Source organism: Pantherophis guttatus, chromosome 8 (assembly GCF_059756535.1).
Source record: "Pantherophis guttatus breed Tessera chromosome 8, ASM5975653v1, whole genome shotgun sequence".
In the NCBI taxonomy this organism is placed as follows: Eukaryota; Metazoa; Chordata; class Lepidosauria; order Squamata; family Colubridae; genus Pantherophis; species Pantherophis guttatus.
Genome location: NC_142070.1, coordinates 70875419 through 70892663, shown reverse-complemented (window position 1 = coordinate 70892663; position 17245 = coordinate 70875419). Strand labels below are relative to the sequence as shown.

Here is a 17245-nt window from a genome sequence, read left to right as displayed (position 1 = left end):
AAAATACAAAGAAGAGCTGGAACAAAAGAGTTTGGAAAATTCTTTTCTAATTAAGGATGATTTCAAAAATGAAAAAAAAAAATGAAAAGCACACATAAATTTAAAAAAACACACACACACTAAGACCCATCTTGTAATTTGCACTTAAATGTGTATATATCCAGAGTTGGGTGACATATAAATTTAATAAAATTGTTATTAAATTGCGAAATGTTAATAATACTATTGTATTATTATTACAGACTTAAAAATATAGTAATTTATACCATTTAATTTATACAATGTATATTTGTTTGCTATGTTTTTGCTTTTATTAGCTTTATTACAAATTAGTTAAATTTAACAAACAAAACTGAAAATACAATAAAATATTCATATTATTATGAACTATTTTTTTTAAAAATGGGAAAGCAATATACAAGTAGTGTTTGATTTACAACAGTTCATTCAGTGATGCTTTAAAGTTACAACGGCACTGAAAAAAGTGACTTATGACCATTTTTCACACTGTAGCATCCCCATGGTCGCGTGATCAAAATTCAGATGCTTGGCAACTGATTCATATTTATGACGGTTGCATGTCCTGGGGTCATGTGATCACATTTTTGCGACCTCCTGACAAGCAACGTCAACAGGGAAACCAGATTCACTCAACGACCCATGATACTACTTTAACAACTACAGTGATTCACTTAACAAATGTGGCGCCTTGACTACTGCAACGCTCTCTACATGGGGCTCCCCTTGAAGGGCACCCGGAGGCTCCAGCTGGTCCAAAATGCAGCAGTGCGGGTAGTGACGGGAGCAGCATGGCGCTCCCATGTAACACCGCTCCTGCGCGAGCTGCACTGGCTCCCGGTGGTCTTCCGGGTGCGCTTCAAGGTGTTGGTTGTCACCTTTAAAGCGCTCCATGGCATAGGGCCTAGCTATCTTCGAGACCGCCTGCTGCTACCGACGACCTCCCATCGACCCGTGCGCTCCCACAGAGAGGGCCTCCTCAGGGTGCCATCAGCCAAACAATGTAGGCTGGTGACCCCCAGGGGGAGAGCCTTCTCTGTGGGGGCACCTACCCTCTGGAATCAGTTGCCCCCAGAGATAAGGAGAATCCAAGACCTCAGTGCCTTCCGCGGTGCCCTTAAAACCCACTTTTTCCAGCAAGCCGGGCTGGCTTAGGAAGAAATTTTTAATTTTTTTAAATGTTTTAATTGGTTTATGATTTTTAAATTTTGGGGCCAAATTTATATATATTTTAATTGTTTTTAATATTTGTATTTCATGTTCTTAATTCTGGCTGTGCACCGCCCTGAGTCCTTAGGGACAAGGGCGGTATATAAACTGAAAAATAAAATAAATAAAATAAATAAATAAGTCGTAAAATGGGGGAAAACTCACTTATCAAATTTTTCACTCAACAACATAAATTTTGACCATCAATTGTGGTTGTAAGTTGAGAACCACATGTAGTAAATCATGAGTTGATTTCTCCTCATGGAACACGGGTTTCCTGTGTGACCTCCTGAAATTGCTCCAGAAAGTCCCCCAGTGGTAAATCACATTTCACGAATAAATTCATAAAAAACACAATAACTTTGTTTATGATATAGTTTACCTCATTAATCTTACCTTTTTGAGTCTCTTACAAGGACAACGGATCTTAACTTTCTGATTGCAATTCTGAGAACACTCCCCTATATGGCATATCTCTTTACATCGATGGCCACAAGGTAGCTGTAATGTCAGAGAGAAATATATGTGTCTGGCACGAAGCATAAATGCTCGGTTTTGCTTACTTGCAGTTGTTGGTTATTATACTTAAATTCCTTGTACTTTGAGCCAAGGATGCTAAGAAATTTTCTAAACAATTCATTTTAATGCAAAACTCTTTCCAGGTTAATACCAAGACAACGATGTAGATTCACCCATGTAGTCACCAGATGTTAAATGTTACTTCAGAATTTACCGTTCAGATCAACCCACAGACTCTTCTTCCCCATTAGCTTTTAGAATTAAAATCACTGGATGCACTTGTCAGTGAGCATACATGGTTTAAGGACTTCAGATCATTTTTGAAATCTGCCATGGCGCTACTTATCAATTTCCAATGCTACATTACCGTACTGCCATCAATACCTTGTCTCCCTGAAAATAAGACCTCCCTGAATAATAAGCCCAATCGGGCTTTCGAGCGCATGCGCTAAAATAAGCCCCCCCCTGAAAATAACCCCTCCCTGAAAATATTTAACCGGATGCGCAGCTGGTCCCCGCCATTTCCTCTGGTTAGGGAGACAGAGCTGGAAATCAGGTAAGACGGCAAGAGGAGCCCCGTCTTGTTCCACGCGCCCCAAAATAATAAGACCTCCCCGAAAATAAGGCCAAGCGCTTATTTCGGGGTTCAAAAAAATATAAGACGGGGTCTTATTTTCGGGGAAACACGGTAATTTCAAATTATTGACAAGTATGTCAATAATATTATGTGACCATTATTAATGATATTCATATTGTGACTGCTACGTTTATTGTCTTTTTGTTATTCAAAACGAAATGTACTCAGACAACATGCTGTTCATATAGATATTGAGTTTTTTATGTTTATTGAAGAAAAATATATCAATAAAAAATAGATTCAAATGTTTTTTCTTTTAGGGTTTACCTCCTTGGGGCACTGGTTTTTGCATGAACACAGCTCTTCTTTTTCTTCTGCATTAGCATTAGTGATTTTTCTGAAGAAATAGAAATCAATGGTCATTCATTAAAAAAAAGAGACAAAATAAATAGCGAGTCAAGTTATTCATTGTCTTATTTTCTATCAACGTATCGATGTTGAACTGAGAAAGCAGACGTAAAACAGGTGAGGATAAAAAAAAAGGGAGATGGAGTTTGAACAATCAAATAAAGCTGGGTCAGGTGATTTAATATCAGATTAAGTATTAATCTCACGAGAATAAAATGAAGAGGTTTTATAAGGCAACACCTGAAATGCCCACTGTATCACAGGTTAAATTTGGTAAAAATGCTTTGATTCAAACTAGCCCGATAATTAGGATAAACTGACCACTAACCCAGCATGCTCAAAAATAATAAGGTAAAGATAAAGGTTCCCCTCGCACATATGTGCTAGTCATTCCCGACTCTAGGGTGCATTGCTCTTCTCTGTTTCAGAGTCAGTGCTGTCCGGAGACGTCTCCGTGGTCATGTGGCCGGCATGACTAAATGCCAAAGGGGCACGGAACGCTGTTACCTTCCCACTAAAGGTGGTCCCTATTTTTGTACTTGCATTTTTTACGTGCTTTCGAACTGCTAGGTTGGCAGAAGCTGGGACAACGGGATTTCACCACTGGACCTATGTATATATATATCACTAACCCTGATGATGTTACCTATTTAGGGTAATAAAACGTCTGCAAGAAAACAAACAAGCTCAGAGAGCACCAAGACTCCTCAGACCTATGCACAGTTTGTTTGCAAGTCTTCTTCTTCATCATCTACAGCTGCCCATTCTAATGGGCAGCCTACAAAATATAATATGAGATGAAAACAATTAAGACATAAAGAACAAGAGAATTGGGACTAACCACAACTATTTAAACATCCCATGAGTGCAGTTGCCTCCCACCGGAAGATTCTGACTGTTTATTCATAAAGAGGAGGAAACTGGTGGATGGGTGTGTACCTCATCTCAACATAGCAGTGTAAAAACGAAGTAAAAATAGCTTAATTAGCAAAAGCTAAAAGAAGCAAACAAAGACCGTTTAATTACATACATGCATTCAATGTACAGGCTTGTCAGTTTGCAGTGACATTTTATTCGGATCATTTGGGCGCATGCCGGACATTCTCCAGGATGGCATGGCAGAGGGCATGCATGAGAGCACCCAGCTGGTCGTGGCTTGGAGCATCCTTCTTCACACTGAGAACATTCTGGGCCCGCCTAGTAAAAGGAGCAAAAATGTGATTTATCATTTATGGGCTTTTTTTTTGGACCATCCGTTCATTTAAACTTATGTAAAGACGCTTGGCTCGCTCAAGTGACAGAAAGTTAATATATTGGCTTGAAACCTTGAAAACAACAACAACAACACAGATGCAGAAGTCATGTGGACTTTTGTTCTTCCTGTAACTTCCTCCCTGAAAGTCACTCCTAAAGAAGGATGGGTAGGGGAGAGCCTCCTGCGCGACATGAATAGAATAGAATGGAATGGAATGGAATGGAATGGAATGGAATGGAATAGAATAGAATAGAATAGAATAGAATAGAATAGAATAGAATAAAATAACAGAGTTGGAAGGGACCTTGGAGGTCTTCTAGTCCAATCCCTTGCTCAGGCAGGAAACCCTACACCACTTCAGACAAATGGTGTATCCAAAATCTTCTTAAAAATTTCCAGTGTTGGAGCATTCACAACTTCTGCAGGCAAGTTGTTCCACTTACTAATTGTTCTCACTGTCAGGAAATTTCTCCTTAGTTCTAAGTTGCTTCTCTCCTTGATTAGTTTCCACCCATTGCTTCTTGTCCTGCCTTCAGGTGCTTTGGAGAATAACTTCACTCCCTCTTCTTTGTGGCAACCCCTGAGATATTGGAACACTGCTATCATGTCTCCCGTAGTCCTTCTTTTCATTAAACTAGACATACCCAGTTCCTGCAACCATTCTTCATATGTTTTACCCTCCAGTCCCCTAATCATCTTTGTTGCTCTTCTCTGCACTCTTTCTAGAGTCTCCACATCTTTTTTACATCGTGGCGACCAAAACTGAATGCAGTATTCCAAGTGTGGCCTTACCAAGGTATGATAAAGTGGTATTAACACTTCACGCGATCTTGATTCTGTCTCTCTGTTTATGCAGCCCAGAACTGTGTTGGCTTTTTTGGCAGCTAATGTAATGCACCTGTTAAAAAGGCTCCGGCCTTATCACGAAACCAACTGTGTTTGCCACTGAAAAGCTTACTTACCTTTTGCCTACCATTGTTGGCATCTTTTTCAGAAACTGTGTGGCATTCTTTCGGGCAAGTATGATTCTGACAATCCAGCCACCTTCCACAGACTCTTTTACAAGAATATGGTCCTGCCGTATGACATGGCAACGGGCTTATCTGAAAGATTGAGATAATTACTTGAGGGACACTGTAAACAAGCTTCAGCGTTAATTCCACAAGCTTTCACACAAGACAAGTTAACGCATAAAATTTAATCCTCCTTATTTAGGACATGTTGCTTCCATCATAGATTCTAAGCAGATTGCAACAGCAGAAACATAATTATTGATCACAGTCAGCCAAATGTTTAGACTGGATTTAACATTTTTATCCACCTACTGAGTCCTTCTGAAGACGTGGGAAGAGCAGTTGTTCTTGGATGATGTTAAAGGTATATAATCACATATAAATTGTTCAAAGTATTATTATTACTTAATAGCTGCTGCCCGACTCCGATAAACTCGTGGTGTACGATAAACTCGTACTTATAGTGGTATCACACATTTCATGCAACAATATCGAAAGATAACTGGTTCAAATTTTGATAAGGATGTTACTATAGGTTTCAATAAACAAGACCAGGGGTCAGCAACCTGCGGCTCTGGAGCCACATGTGGCTTTTTGGGCCCTCTGCTGTGGCTCACCACTGGCTGGCCCCGCCCCTCGCCCTCCCCTCCCAGTCACTCCTCGTCTGGCCTGAGAAGGTAAGGGTGACGGTGGGGGATGGGAGAAGATGCCAGGGCAGAGAGAGAGAGATACAGAGAGTGGGAGAGAGACGGAGAGAGGGGGGAGGGAGGGGAGAGAGACATGTCAAAAGGATTTTGTGGTTCCCAGTGTTTTTTAACAATTGGTTCTCTGCCTAATGACCACGTAGGCGTGGGTAGGGGGGTCATGTGACTGGTGGAAGTGAGTGACATCAAGTTGGCCACGCCCACCCAGCTTTTGTGGCTCCCGGTGTTTTCTTTTCTGTGGGAAATGGGTCCAAATGGCTCTTTTGAGTATTTAAGGTTACAGATGCCTGAACTAGACAAACTATTTAGAACCATTTCATTGCGGGTACAGAGACAGATTGAATTTTGAACAGTCCATCACTCGTTTTCCAAAAATTCTGTTGCTCATGAAAAAAATCTTTCACCTGAGCCTTTGGAAAAGAATGCAAAATGATGAATTATTGTAAAAAAAAATCCTTAGGATTTTGAAAGAATAAAAGGTAGATGTTGGCAACAAATGTTATCCAAGTCTTTCACTGTGGCTAATGATATAAGTGGTTTCATTCTGCTGCTGTTTGAAGCTACATTATTAATCTGATTATCAGCTCTTTTTCTTAGACCAGTAAATCCTTTTTCAGCAAGATATGCATATACTCGGCTTGCTAGGCCACCTGTGCGGTTCCCGGGTGAAACGAAGTCCACACACTGTGCAGTGAAGCAAACCCGATTTATTTCTCACTACTCAGCAGCTGGTAGTCAATGCCGGATCACAGAATGGATTAAACTTCCGCCACTCGGCACCTCTTTATAGCCCCGCCTCGCCCCCTTGCTGGTGGGCGTCTCCTTGTGCAGTCCCAGCTGTCAGGCGGCCATTTCGAATCCATTGCCAAGGTTAGTCATGCCGCCGCGCCTGTGACGTCATCACTCCGTGTCAATCCAGCCGCGACCTTCTGTTATGCTATGGTGCCAGTTCCGCTGCTTTCACCCACCCCTTGCTTTCCCGAGACCCCTTCTAGTTCTATCACCTGGACCGTGAGTTAATGGCTTCTCCGTAGCTAGTCTACCCCCATCACCATCTCCCATGCCCAACATCCCCCGTAACGTCCTTCCGTTGTGCATCACGATGGACCGTTTCCCAGGCCATCGAGGTGTCGAGGACTGCTTGATGCTCGACATGTATTTATTTTCCTATTTCCTTCTGAAGTTGGTCCGCACAATTGGCAGTGCTTATTGGACAACTACCGTGTTTCCCTGAAAATAAGAAATAAGAAACCCTGAAATAAGCTCTTGGCCTTATTGTCATGCACTTAAAAGCCCGATAGGGCTTATTATCAGGGGATGTCTTATTTTGGGGGAAACAGGGTACATTTATGAACGTAATAGGATTGTGATATTCATTTGGTTTTGGAATGTTAGTGATACAAGCATCATTACAATAAACTGCATAATACTAGATTCAAATTCTTTATTATAAAAATCTAAAATCATGGATATGCAGTGTAAGCTATTATTCAAGGTTGACTCGGCCTTCCATCCTTTCGAGGTAGGTAAAATGAGGACCCGGATTGTGGGGGCAATAAACTGACTTTGTATAAAAAGAACACGGCTTACGGGGGGCCGAAAGCCCTACTAAGCAGGTATATACAAAAGTATGAAGGCTATTGCTTAACGCATTGTAAGCCGCCCTGAGTCTCCGGAGAAGGGCGGCATATAAATCGAACCAATAAATAAATAAATACATTTATGAAGATGTTGAAGACTACTGGGCCCAAGACAGAACCTTGAGTGTCCCTCCGCATACTTCCCTCTCTGTAGTTAATTGTTCCGTTAAGGAATATATGCTGAGTGTGGTTGATCATCAACACTTCACAATTCCTTGCAAAGATCTTGTAAAGAGTGATTATATTTCAGAATTCTTCTAAAAATAATCTGAAGACAGAGTAGGAAAAAACCTGAATAAGACACCAAGCAAAGTTATTAAATACAGAGGCGGCTTATGACAGGGGTGAAATCTAAAATTTGTTACTACTGGTTCTGTGGGCGTGGCTTGGTGGTGGTGGTGGGTAATGTGACTGAGTGGGCATGGCCAACTTTTTTTTTTACTTTTAAAAGCATTTTTTCTACAACCTTAAGAGGTTGTAGAAAAAATGCTTTTAAAAATAAAAAAACCAGCCTCTGATGATCACATGGCTCAGCTGGGCATGGGGGTGGGGGGAGGCGCTGGGATTTTTGCTACCGGTTCTCTGAACCACCCGCCACCATCGCTACCGGATCAGGTGATCCGGTCCGAACCGGGAGCATTTCACCCCTGGCTTATGAAGACAGCAGCCAATAGGAATTATAATTATGCTAGAGATCAAATGCTGATCTGAGAAAGAATAAGTAAGAGAAGGAAAGGAAAGGACAAAGTATACATGGAAAAAAGAAATATAAATGCCAGGAGCCTATTCAGAATATTAAGCAGGAAGAGACAGTCTCGTCTATTAACATATAAGCATGCCTAAATCAGCTATGCGTTATCTATTTATATATCCATCTATCTATCTCTATCTATCTATCCATCCATCCATCTATCATCCATCCATCCATCATCCATCCATCATCCATCCATCCATCCATCCATCATCCATCCATTCATCCATCCATCCATCCATCCATCATCCATCCATTCTCCATCTATCATCTATCCATCCATCATCCATCTATCATCCATCATCCATCCATCCATCCATCCATCCATCCATCCATCCGTCAATCATTCATTCATCCATCCATCATCCATCTATCATCCATCCATCATCCATCCATCCATCCATCATCCATCCATCCATCAATCATCCATCCATCCATCCATCATCCATCCATCCAGCTATCGTTTGTCTGAATTTTACCTGGAAACTTGGTATTTTTATTTTTCTATAAATACAAAATAGTAATATTACTATTACTTCCAGAGTTTCGTAAAGTTCACAGCATTTGGAAAGGCAATTTTACTTCGTTGGTCTTTCAACTCTAATTAAATGTTGATTGGCACTATTGCCTTATAAATGGACCAGCTACAACAACAATAAAACAGTGGTCTCCATTGGCCATGAAAATATAATGCAGTAAAATTTTACGAGCAGATTGACTAAAAAATGATGGAAATATCTAATCGTTTCATAATTTCTAAAATGCGCTGAAATACACGTTGAAAGATTTAGTTCAAAACTACTGACCGTTTCATATTCTGACATTTTAAATGGACATTTCTCTAGAACATGCTCAAGTCTGCTGCACTTGTGCATAATTTTCACTACAGGTAGTCCTCGGTGTACAACAGTTCATTTAGTGACCGTTCAAAGTTACTGTTGCAGCATCCCCTCGGTTACTTGATTTACAGTCGGATGCTTGACAACTGATGCACATTTATGACAGTTGCTGTGTTCCAGGTGTTGTGGTCCGCCAGCAGCCTGCAGAGCTGGCAGCGGAGTCAGACAGTGAGGAGGCTGGGGAGGAACATGGGCCAGTCCTGGAGGCTGGGGAAGGCCTGGATGAGGGCTCTGTATCTGAGGCAGAGAGGGGGTCAGGGCCATCTGGGAGTGATGCACGGACTCCAGAGCCCCCAGAGTCGGACAGCAGAGAGGCAGAGGAACAGGAGGAACCTGTTCCTAGTGCAGGCATGTGCAGAGCTGCCAAAAGGCAAGAACAGTTAAAGTAAAAGGGACGACTCGGGAGTAAGGCCAGGGGATGATTGGCCCCTCCCATAAGGCTTAAAAGAGAAAGAAAGGCACTTGGGGCCTTCTGCGGGAAAGCAACGTTGCTAACTCTGTTTCCAGTCGGCGTCTCTTGTTTGTTTCTGAACTTTGTGGGGCTTTGCCAAGTAAGGCCTTTGGCAGGGTGTCAAAGAAGATAAAGGTTGGTGATTATCCCGAAGGACTTTTTCCGAAGGACTTGTTTTGCTACTAATTGGGACTCAGCTGGGAATGAACGTAATTCTCAGCTGTTACAATACAATAGGTTTGTTTAGGACTAATTATGTCTTGTAATGACTCAGTAAGCCTACGTCACAACATCAGGGTCATGTAGCAACATAAACATAAATTTAGGGCTCAATTTTGGTCCTAAGGTAAGGACTACCTTTATAGTGAATATTTGGTATAATAGTTTTCTTCTGCAACACATCCCACTCCCAACTTTTAATGTCCACCTCCACTCCTATCCATCTGAAAAAAAAAATGAGCCAAACATTTTTTGCACTGATCCTTCCAGACATCACATCATCTGCAAAGAGCAGCCTATACACTCCTGAAACATAATCCACACTTGTTCTAAATTAACAATCTATGCCAGATGTTCTAGCCCATTATTAATGGTATTTTGTTCCCAAACCTGAGTGATCTGAATACATGCCGTTGTTAAGGTATTTCTTACTAACCAACATCCGTTTTTACTGATATTATTATGATTAAATTAGCCTTAACAGTTTACATTCCTGTCAGTCTGCATATGTTTTCTAAAATATACATACATCAGAATGAGACATCTTGTGTAATCACCGAAAGCAAAACATTTTGTACAAATTCTCTTCAGACCTCCCTGTCATTTTTTTTTAAAAATCCCCTGTTGTTTTGCAATAAGACATTATACTTAGATGACTGTCTGATTACAGCCTTGCGGAATTCAGTTCATCAAAATAATCCCTTTTTACTGAAGGACACTGATCATTATTTTACAATCAAAATTCAAAAACTGGAGCACGTTAAGTTTAAATGTTTCCTTAAAGTTGTGTCATGTAAATGCTGGTGAATTTTTAATATATTGAATCGGGAACTGGGTCTTTTTGCTTAGCTTGGGGAGTGGTGTTACCCATGTGCCAGATCTTCAGAAATACACACTTAAATGTGTGGATGTTTGGGTGGTTTAGGGGTGGGGAATTTGTGGGGAGTGTTTGGGGATTGTTATGTGTGTTGGACTTGGTCTTTGGGTGTTTAGTGAATTCCGTTGTATGGGTATACTTGTTGTGACTCCGACCCCCGAGCCCGTCTTATCGGAGGGAGAAGACTCCAAAGGTGAAGGAGAGGAGTTGGCCAGGCCTCCCTCTCCAGGACCCTCCTCTCTGGCAATGCCTCAGGTGTCTCCCGAAGGAGAAGAGATTGGCCAGGAGCCAGGTATCTCCGAACAGTCGCAGTCGGACAGTGACGGAGATAAGTCTTGGCTGGATCCACGCCAGCGTCGGAGAGACGAGTGCACGCAGCAGAAAAGGAGGCATGCCAGAGATTAAGCTGAGTCACTGGACCACACCCCACAGGGGATAAAAGGGGGTGTGGTGGCCATTCAGGCTCTGTGATGGACAAAACTAAACAACTAGCGAGTCGCATTGTATCTCTGAAACTACGTTATCTGCCTGCCTTGGACTGGACTTGACAATTCTGTGGCTTTGTGTATTTGTTTTGGTTTATCTGACAGAGGAGGAACACCTCCCTCTGTGAGTAAAGTTCTCGGCAAGCAGCTACTGGGTTGCTGCCAATCCTGTTATCGAAGGAATTTATTGTCTGCAAGTTTTATTTAACTCCTGGCTGACTGTTTGTGTGCGTGTGTGAGACGGGGACAGAACAATACTGTGTATACACGTACAATGACAATAAAGTTGTTGTTATTATTATTATTATTATTGTTGTTGTTATTAAAGGTTGTTAAGGAGAGAAAAGGAGCCCTGGTAGCGCAGCAGACTAAAGCACTATTATTAATATCAACTGCCTGCAATTACTGCTAGTTCAAATCTCACCAGGCTCAAGGTTGACTCAGCCTTCCATCCTTTCTAAGGTAGGTAAAATGAGGACCCAGATTGTGGGGGCAATAAGCTGACTTTGTATAAAATATACAAGAGTATGAAGGCTATTGCTTAACGCATTGTAAGCCGCCCTGAGTCTCCGGAGAAGGGCGGCATATAAATCAAATTAAAAAAAAAATTGAGCTTTGGAGACTTATACAGGGATGGATATCAGAAATCACTGGATATAAATTACAATTGAAACCAGAATACTATCTATTAAATATAAGGCCAGATAAGATAGGCACGGTTTGATTGTATATATCACAACTGCAACAAGAATGTTTTGCTCAATATTGGAAGGGGAAAGACTTACCGGCTGAAGATTTGATTTTGGGAAAAATTATAGAATATGCGGAAGCTGACAGGTTAACAAAATTTTTGAGAGATCAAAAGGATTCCGCATATTTTCAATGCTGGGACCAATGGTATACTTGGTTGAATAATAGAATAAAAAGAAGATAAGGTTAGTGTAGATTTTATATCTTATTTGTATATTTTGACTGAAGTTAATATATTGTGTAAAGCTCCCGTCGCGATCTGTATGTGAGTAAATACTTTGTTTGTAAAGAAAGAAATAAAATTTTTTTTAAAAAAGGAACAAGCTAGAAAGTGGCGGGGGAAGATTCTCCACAATCCACTAGATCAGGGGTGTTACGTGATGTATCACAACTTTTTACCCTTTGCTAAACCAGGCATGGGCGTGGCCAGCACATAACCCATCTGGCCTGCGGGCCGCAAATTTAACAGCCCTGCACTAGATTGTTATAATCATGTATTGTTAAGTTGTGCTGTGTGTCTGGCAACACAGATACACGTGCTATTTTTATTTATAGCACGAAATAAATAAATTCATTCTACTATTTAATATTAAAGCCACTCTTCTCGTCACAATGTGCTTTTAGATAGAAAAGTGGTATTAGTCAGTGGTGGGTTGCTCCTGGTTCTGTCCGGTTCTTTAGTAAAAGCGGGGCGAGACTCCGCCTACCTGCCTGGACGTCATAATTGACAATCTGAGCATGCGCAGAAGCTCGCACGCTCCCGTTGCGAACCGGTAGTAAAGGTAAATAGAACTCACCCCTGGTATCAGTCACATAAAGAAAGCCAAAGAATTACTGGGTCAAACAATTAAATTATGTAAGACTTTCTGCTATGAACATCCAACAACATCCCTTTCCATGCCTGGAAGAATAGCATGCAAGGAATGTTTTGAAGTTCTACAATCTTCTCCTTAACGGACTCTTAAAAATAATTATTTTCGCTAAAAATAAAAAAAAAAACACTTTCAGGAATTAAAAACACCACTGTATTTTATGGAGTATTAGTAAAAGAGAAAGAGATCATCCAAGAAAAATTGGCAGATAAATTAACCATTACAACCTAACATGTGAATCCTGTCTCTGGTATAAAATTAAATTAAATTAAATAAAAAGAAGAAATAGGGTGACATCTCTTGAAACAGCCACAAAATATATCATGCCAGCAGTGTCCACTGACAAGCCATTTGATTGTTTCCAAGAAAGATAACGTTAAAAAATAATACAGCCCCATTAAAAAAGCTAACTTAATTCTTGCTAATTAAGCATTAACAAAAGGTTATTTCACCAACGTGTCCCATTATTTGAAATATGTCAAAGGTTTGTTTAGTCAAACGAGGACCTCGCGCTTACAAATGCTTTAGAACGATTTTGCATTCTTCTGCCGATGGAAATGTCAACTTTTGGGATGGAAAAACTATCTGTGGGTTTCCAACAGAAAGCAAAACACTTCAGCTGCAAATAAACTTCACGTCAAATCAATTAAATGCTAAAGCTTAATTCTGAGACTCTAATTAAAACCAAGTTATGCACGGCTCAGTTTCATTTCAAATAATGACAGCTAGAATGACTCACCTCATGTTTTCCAAGGCATTGCCTGCAAAGAAAAAAAATATAAACAAGCTCAGTTTATTTAAATGTGATTCCATTTCGTTCATCTGAATTGCTTCTTTGGGAACTCTTTGGAGTGATCCCTCGGATGGGCCCAGGGGTGAAATCCAGCAGGTTCTGACAGGTTCTGGAGAACCGGTAGTGGAAATTTTGAGTAGTTCAGAGAACCGGCAAATATCACCTCTGGCTGGCCTCAGAGTGGGGTGACGATGGAGATTTTGCAGTATCCTTCCCCCTAGAGTGGGGTGGGAATAGAGATTTTGCAGTATCCTTCCCCTGCCACGCCCATCAAGCCACGCCCACAGAATCGGTAGTAAAAAAATTTGGATTTCACCACTGGATGGGCCAGTGGTGTTTGTCTTTGTAGATGGGCAAAGAGACGAGTCTGAAGTCTCAGCATGGGGAACCTGCTTCATTTAGCCTGTTTTATTAATGGGACTTGTTCTTATAGGAAGAATCAGGGAGATGAGAGAAAAGAAATATGTTCTGGGAGTTAAAAGAGTTGTAGTATCCTTCAAGGAAAGATATGGCAGGAGGCTGCAAATTGCCGCTCTTGGAGAAGAAGAATATTTTATTTATTTTTGTCCTGCCTTTATTACTTTTTACAAACAACTCAAGCAGTGGTGAAATCTGAACTGGTTTACTACCAGTTCGCTGGCTGCGCACCACGCACCAAATGCGAGGTCCGCGTGCGCAGTGCACGCCAAAAGGAGGTATGCGGTAAGTAGAACAGCGCACGAGAGGGAGGTGATCAGCTGTGTCACGCAATCTTTTTTTTTAACTTTTAAAAGCATTGCTTTTAAAAGTAAAAAAAAAAAGCCTCTGACGATCGCGCGGCTCAGCTGTGATCGTCAGAGGCTTTTTTTTTTTTTTTTTTTTTTTTTGGCCAAAGAGGTTACAGAAAAAATGCTTTTAAAAGGCTCTGACGATCCCAGCTGAGTTGCCTGATCGTCAGAGGCTTTTGTTTTCTTTTAAAAGCTTTTTTTATTTTGGTTTTAAAAGAAAAAAAAAGCCTCTGACAATCAGGCAACTCAGCTGGGATCGTCGGAGCCTTTTAAAAGCATTTTTTTTACAACCTCTTCGGCCCAAGAGGTTGTAGAAAAAATGCTTTTAAAAGTAAAAAAAAGCCTCTGATGATTGCGTGGCTCAGCTGGGCATGGGGGGCAGGGAGGGATTTTTGCTACCGGTTCTCTGAACCACCTGTCGCCATCGCTACCGGATCAGGCGATCCGGTCTGAACCGGGAGCATTTCACCCCTGAACTCAAGGCGGTGAACGTATCTAAAATTCTTTGTCCTATTTTTCTCACAACAACCCTGTGAGGTGAGTTGGGCTGAGAGTGAATAACTGGCTCAAAGTCATTCCAGTCAGCTTTCGTGCCTAAGTTTTAAAAAAAGGTAAAGGAGTCCCTGTGGATTTTACTCTGTTAATCAATGCCAACTGTAGGGGGCAGTGTTCGTCTCCATTTCAAGGGGCGTGGAGGCAGTGCTGTCTGAAGACCTTTCTGCGATCATTTGGCCAACATGATGTCATGGAGCACTATTGCCTTCCCACTAAAGTGGTACCTATTTATCTACTTGCATTTGCATGCTTTTGAACTGGTAGACTGGCAGGAGCTAGGGTGAAGATGGGAGCTCACCCCATTGCATGGAGCTCAGGACTCGAACCTGGACTGCCGGCTTTCCAGACAACAATCCCAGCATCTTAACTGCTGAGCCACCAAGCCTCACCTTTCATGCCTAAGGATAGACTAGAACTCATGGTCTCCTAGCCAGACCAAAGTGGCTCTATGATACTTGTTGGTCTTCCTTTCCTTCAGGCTGCAGTTTAACCAAGGAAGTCTAAAGGGCAGAGATTACCATATTTTTCGGAGTATAAGACGCACCTTTTTCCCCCAAAAAAGAGGGTGAAAATCTGGGTGTGTCTTATACTCCAAATGTAGCCCCGCCCAGCCTCTCAAACGGAGGTTTCAGAGGCTGAAAAAAGCATCAGAAACAAAGCTTCAGAAAAGGAGCCCCCAAACAGAGCTTCAGAAAAAAAGCCCCCAAACAGATCTTCAGAAAAGGAGCCCCCAAACAGAGCTTCAGAAAAAAAGCCCCCAAACAGAGCTTCAGAAAAAGCCCCCAAACAGAGCTTCAGAAAAAAAGCCCCCAAACAGAGCTTCAGAAAAGAAGCCCACAAACAGAGCTTCAGAAAAAAAGCCCCCAAACAGATCTTCAGAAAAGGAGCCCCCAAACAGAGCTTCAGAAAAAAAGCCCCCAAACAGAGCTTCAGAAAAAGCCCCCAAACAGAGCTTCAGAAAAAAAGCCCCCAAACAGAGCTTCAGAAAAGAAGCCCACAAACAGAGCTTCAGAAAAAAAGCCCCCAAACAGAGCTTCAGAAAAAAAGCCCCCAAACAGAGCTTCAGAAAAGGAGCCCCCAAACAGAGCTTCAGAAAAAAAGCCCCCAAACAGAGCTTCAGAAAAAGCCCCCAAACAGAGCTTCAGAAAAGAAGCCCACAAACAGAGCTTCAGAAAAAAAGCCCCCAAACAGAGCTTCAGAAAAAAAGCCCCCAAACAGAGCTTCAGAAAAAAAGCCCCCAAACAGAGCTTCAGAAAAAAAGCCCCCAAACAGAGCTTCAGAAAAAGCCCCCAAACAGAGCTTCAGAAAAAAAGCCCCCAAACAGAGCTTCAGAAAAGGAGCCCCCAAACAGAGCTTCAGAAAAAAAAGCCCCCAAACAGAGCTTCAGAAAAAGCCCCCAAACAGAGCTTCAGAAAAGAAGCCCCCAAACAGAGCTTCAGAAAAGAAGCCCACAAACAGAGCTTCAGAGGCTTTTTTTTCTGAAGCTGTTTCGGAGGCAGGAAAAAAATTTTTTTTTCAGAAACGGCGTTTCAGAAGTTTCAGAGGCAGAAAAAAAAGAAAAAAAAAGCAAGGCACAGAGCTCACAACCAATTAACCTGTTGCTAAAATTCATCTCTGGGAATTGGGGGGTGATTGGGGGTATTCCGGGAGGCCGATCCATCTGCCAATCAGCTTTTTTTCTTATTTTCCTCCCCAAAAACTAAGGTGTGTCTTATACTCTGGTGCGTCTTATACTCTGAAAAATATGGTATTCCCTTGCCAATTTAAAAGATCCTGCTTTTGCACACAAGGTAGTTTCTGGTTGAGTAAGCTGAAACTAAAATTGGAAAAAATGGAGGTGTTGTTGGTAAGAGAAAACTGGAATTTATATACTTTATCCGATTCAGTTTGGCCTTCATAAATAGTGTCCCATTTAATTAAAACACAAATAAGTTGCAGTACAAATAGTTCTCCACTTACAACCACAATTGAGCCCAAAATTTATGTTGCTAACTGAGACATTTGTTACATGGGTTTTGCTCTATTTTACCACCTTTCTTGCCACAGTTGTTAAGGGAGTGACTGCAGGTGTTCAGTAAGTAACATGGTTGCTAAGTGAATTTGGCTTCCTCGTTGACTTGGCTTGTCAAAAGGTCACAAAAGGGGACTGCGTGACAGCTTCCGGTGCTGTTGTAAGTTTGCATGTTCACTAAGTGAGCTGTTGCAAGTCGAGGACTGCCTGTATTATGCATTTCTAAGGTATGCACGGAACGTAGCAAAGCAAAAAAGTTAAAGTAACTCACGTTGGTATAGGAACGTTGCATGGAGGACAAGGCAATGCTGTCTGAATATAAGCAGGTGTGGTGGAGCGTTCCCAGGGGCCTATGGGCTGATGCTATAAGAAAAAGAAATTGACAGATAAGCCCAACAAAGCCTTGGATTTACTGATTTAATTGAAATTAATACATAACAGTTACCATATTTTTCGGCGTATAAGACGCACC

General features: G+C 41.5%; 1 protein-coding gene across 1 annotated transcript in view; it reads right to left on the bottom strand.

Moving 5' to 3' along the window:
* NFXL1 (nuclear transcription factor, X-box binding like 1) overlaps positions 1-17245 on the bottom strand; it is a 57631-nt gene that overhangs the window by 11733 nt on the left and 28653 nt on the right. The window contains exons 14-19 of the mRNA XM_034411358.3: positions 17045-17136; positions 13387-13408; positions 4949-5089; positions 3762-3928; positions 2651-2720; positions 1624-1728 (exon numbers count right to left, since the gene is read on the bottom strand). Coding sequence (XP_034267249.2) covers positions 1624-1728; positions 2651-2720; positions 3762-3928; positions 4949-5089; positions 13387-13408; positions 17045-17136 — 597 coding nt within the window. The remainder of the gene's footprint in view (positions 1-1623; positions 1729-2650; positions 2721-3761; positions 3929-4948; positions 5090-13386; positions 13409-17044; positions 17137-17245) is intronic.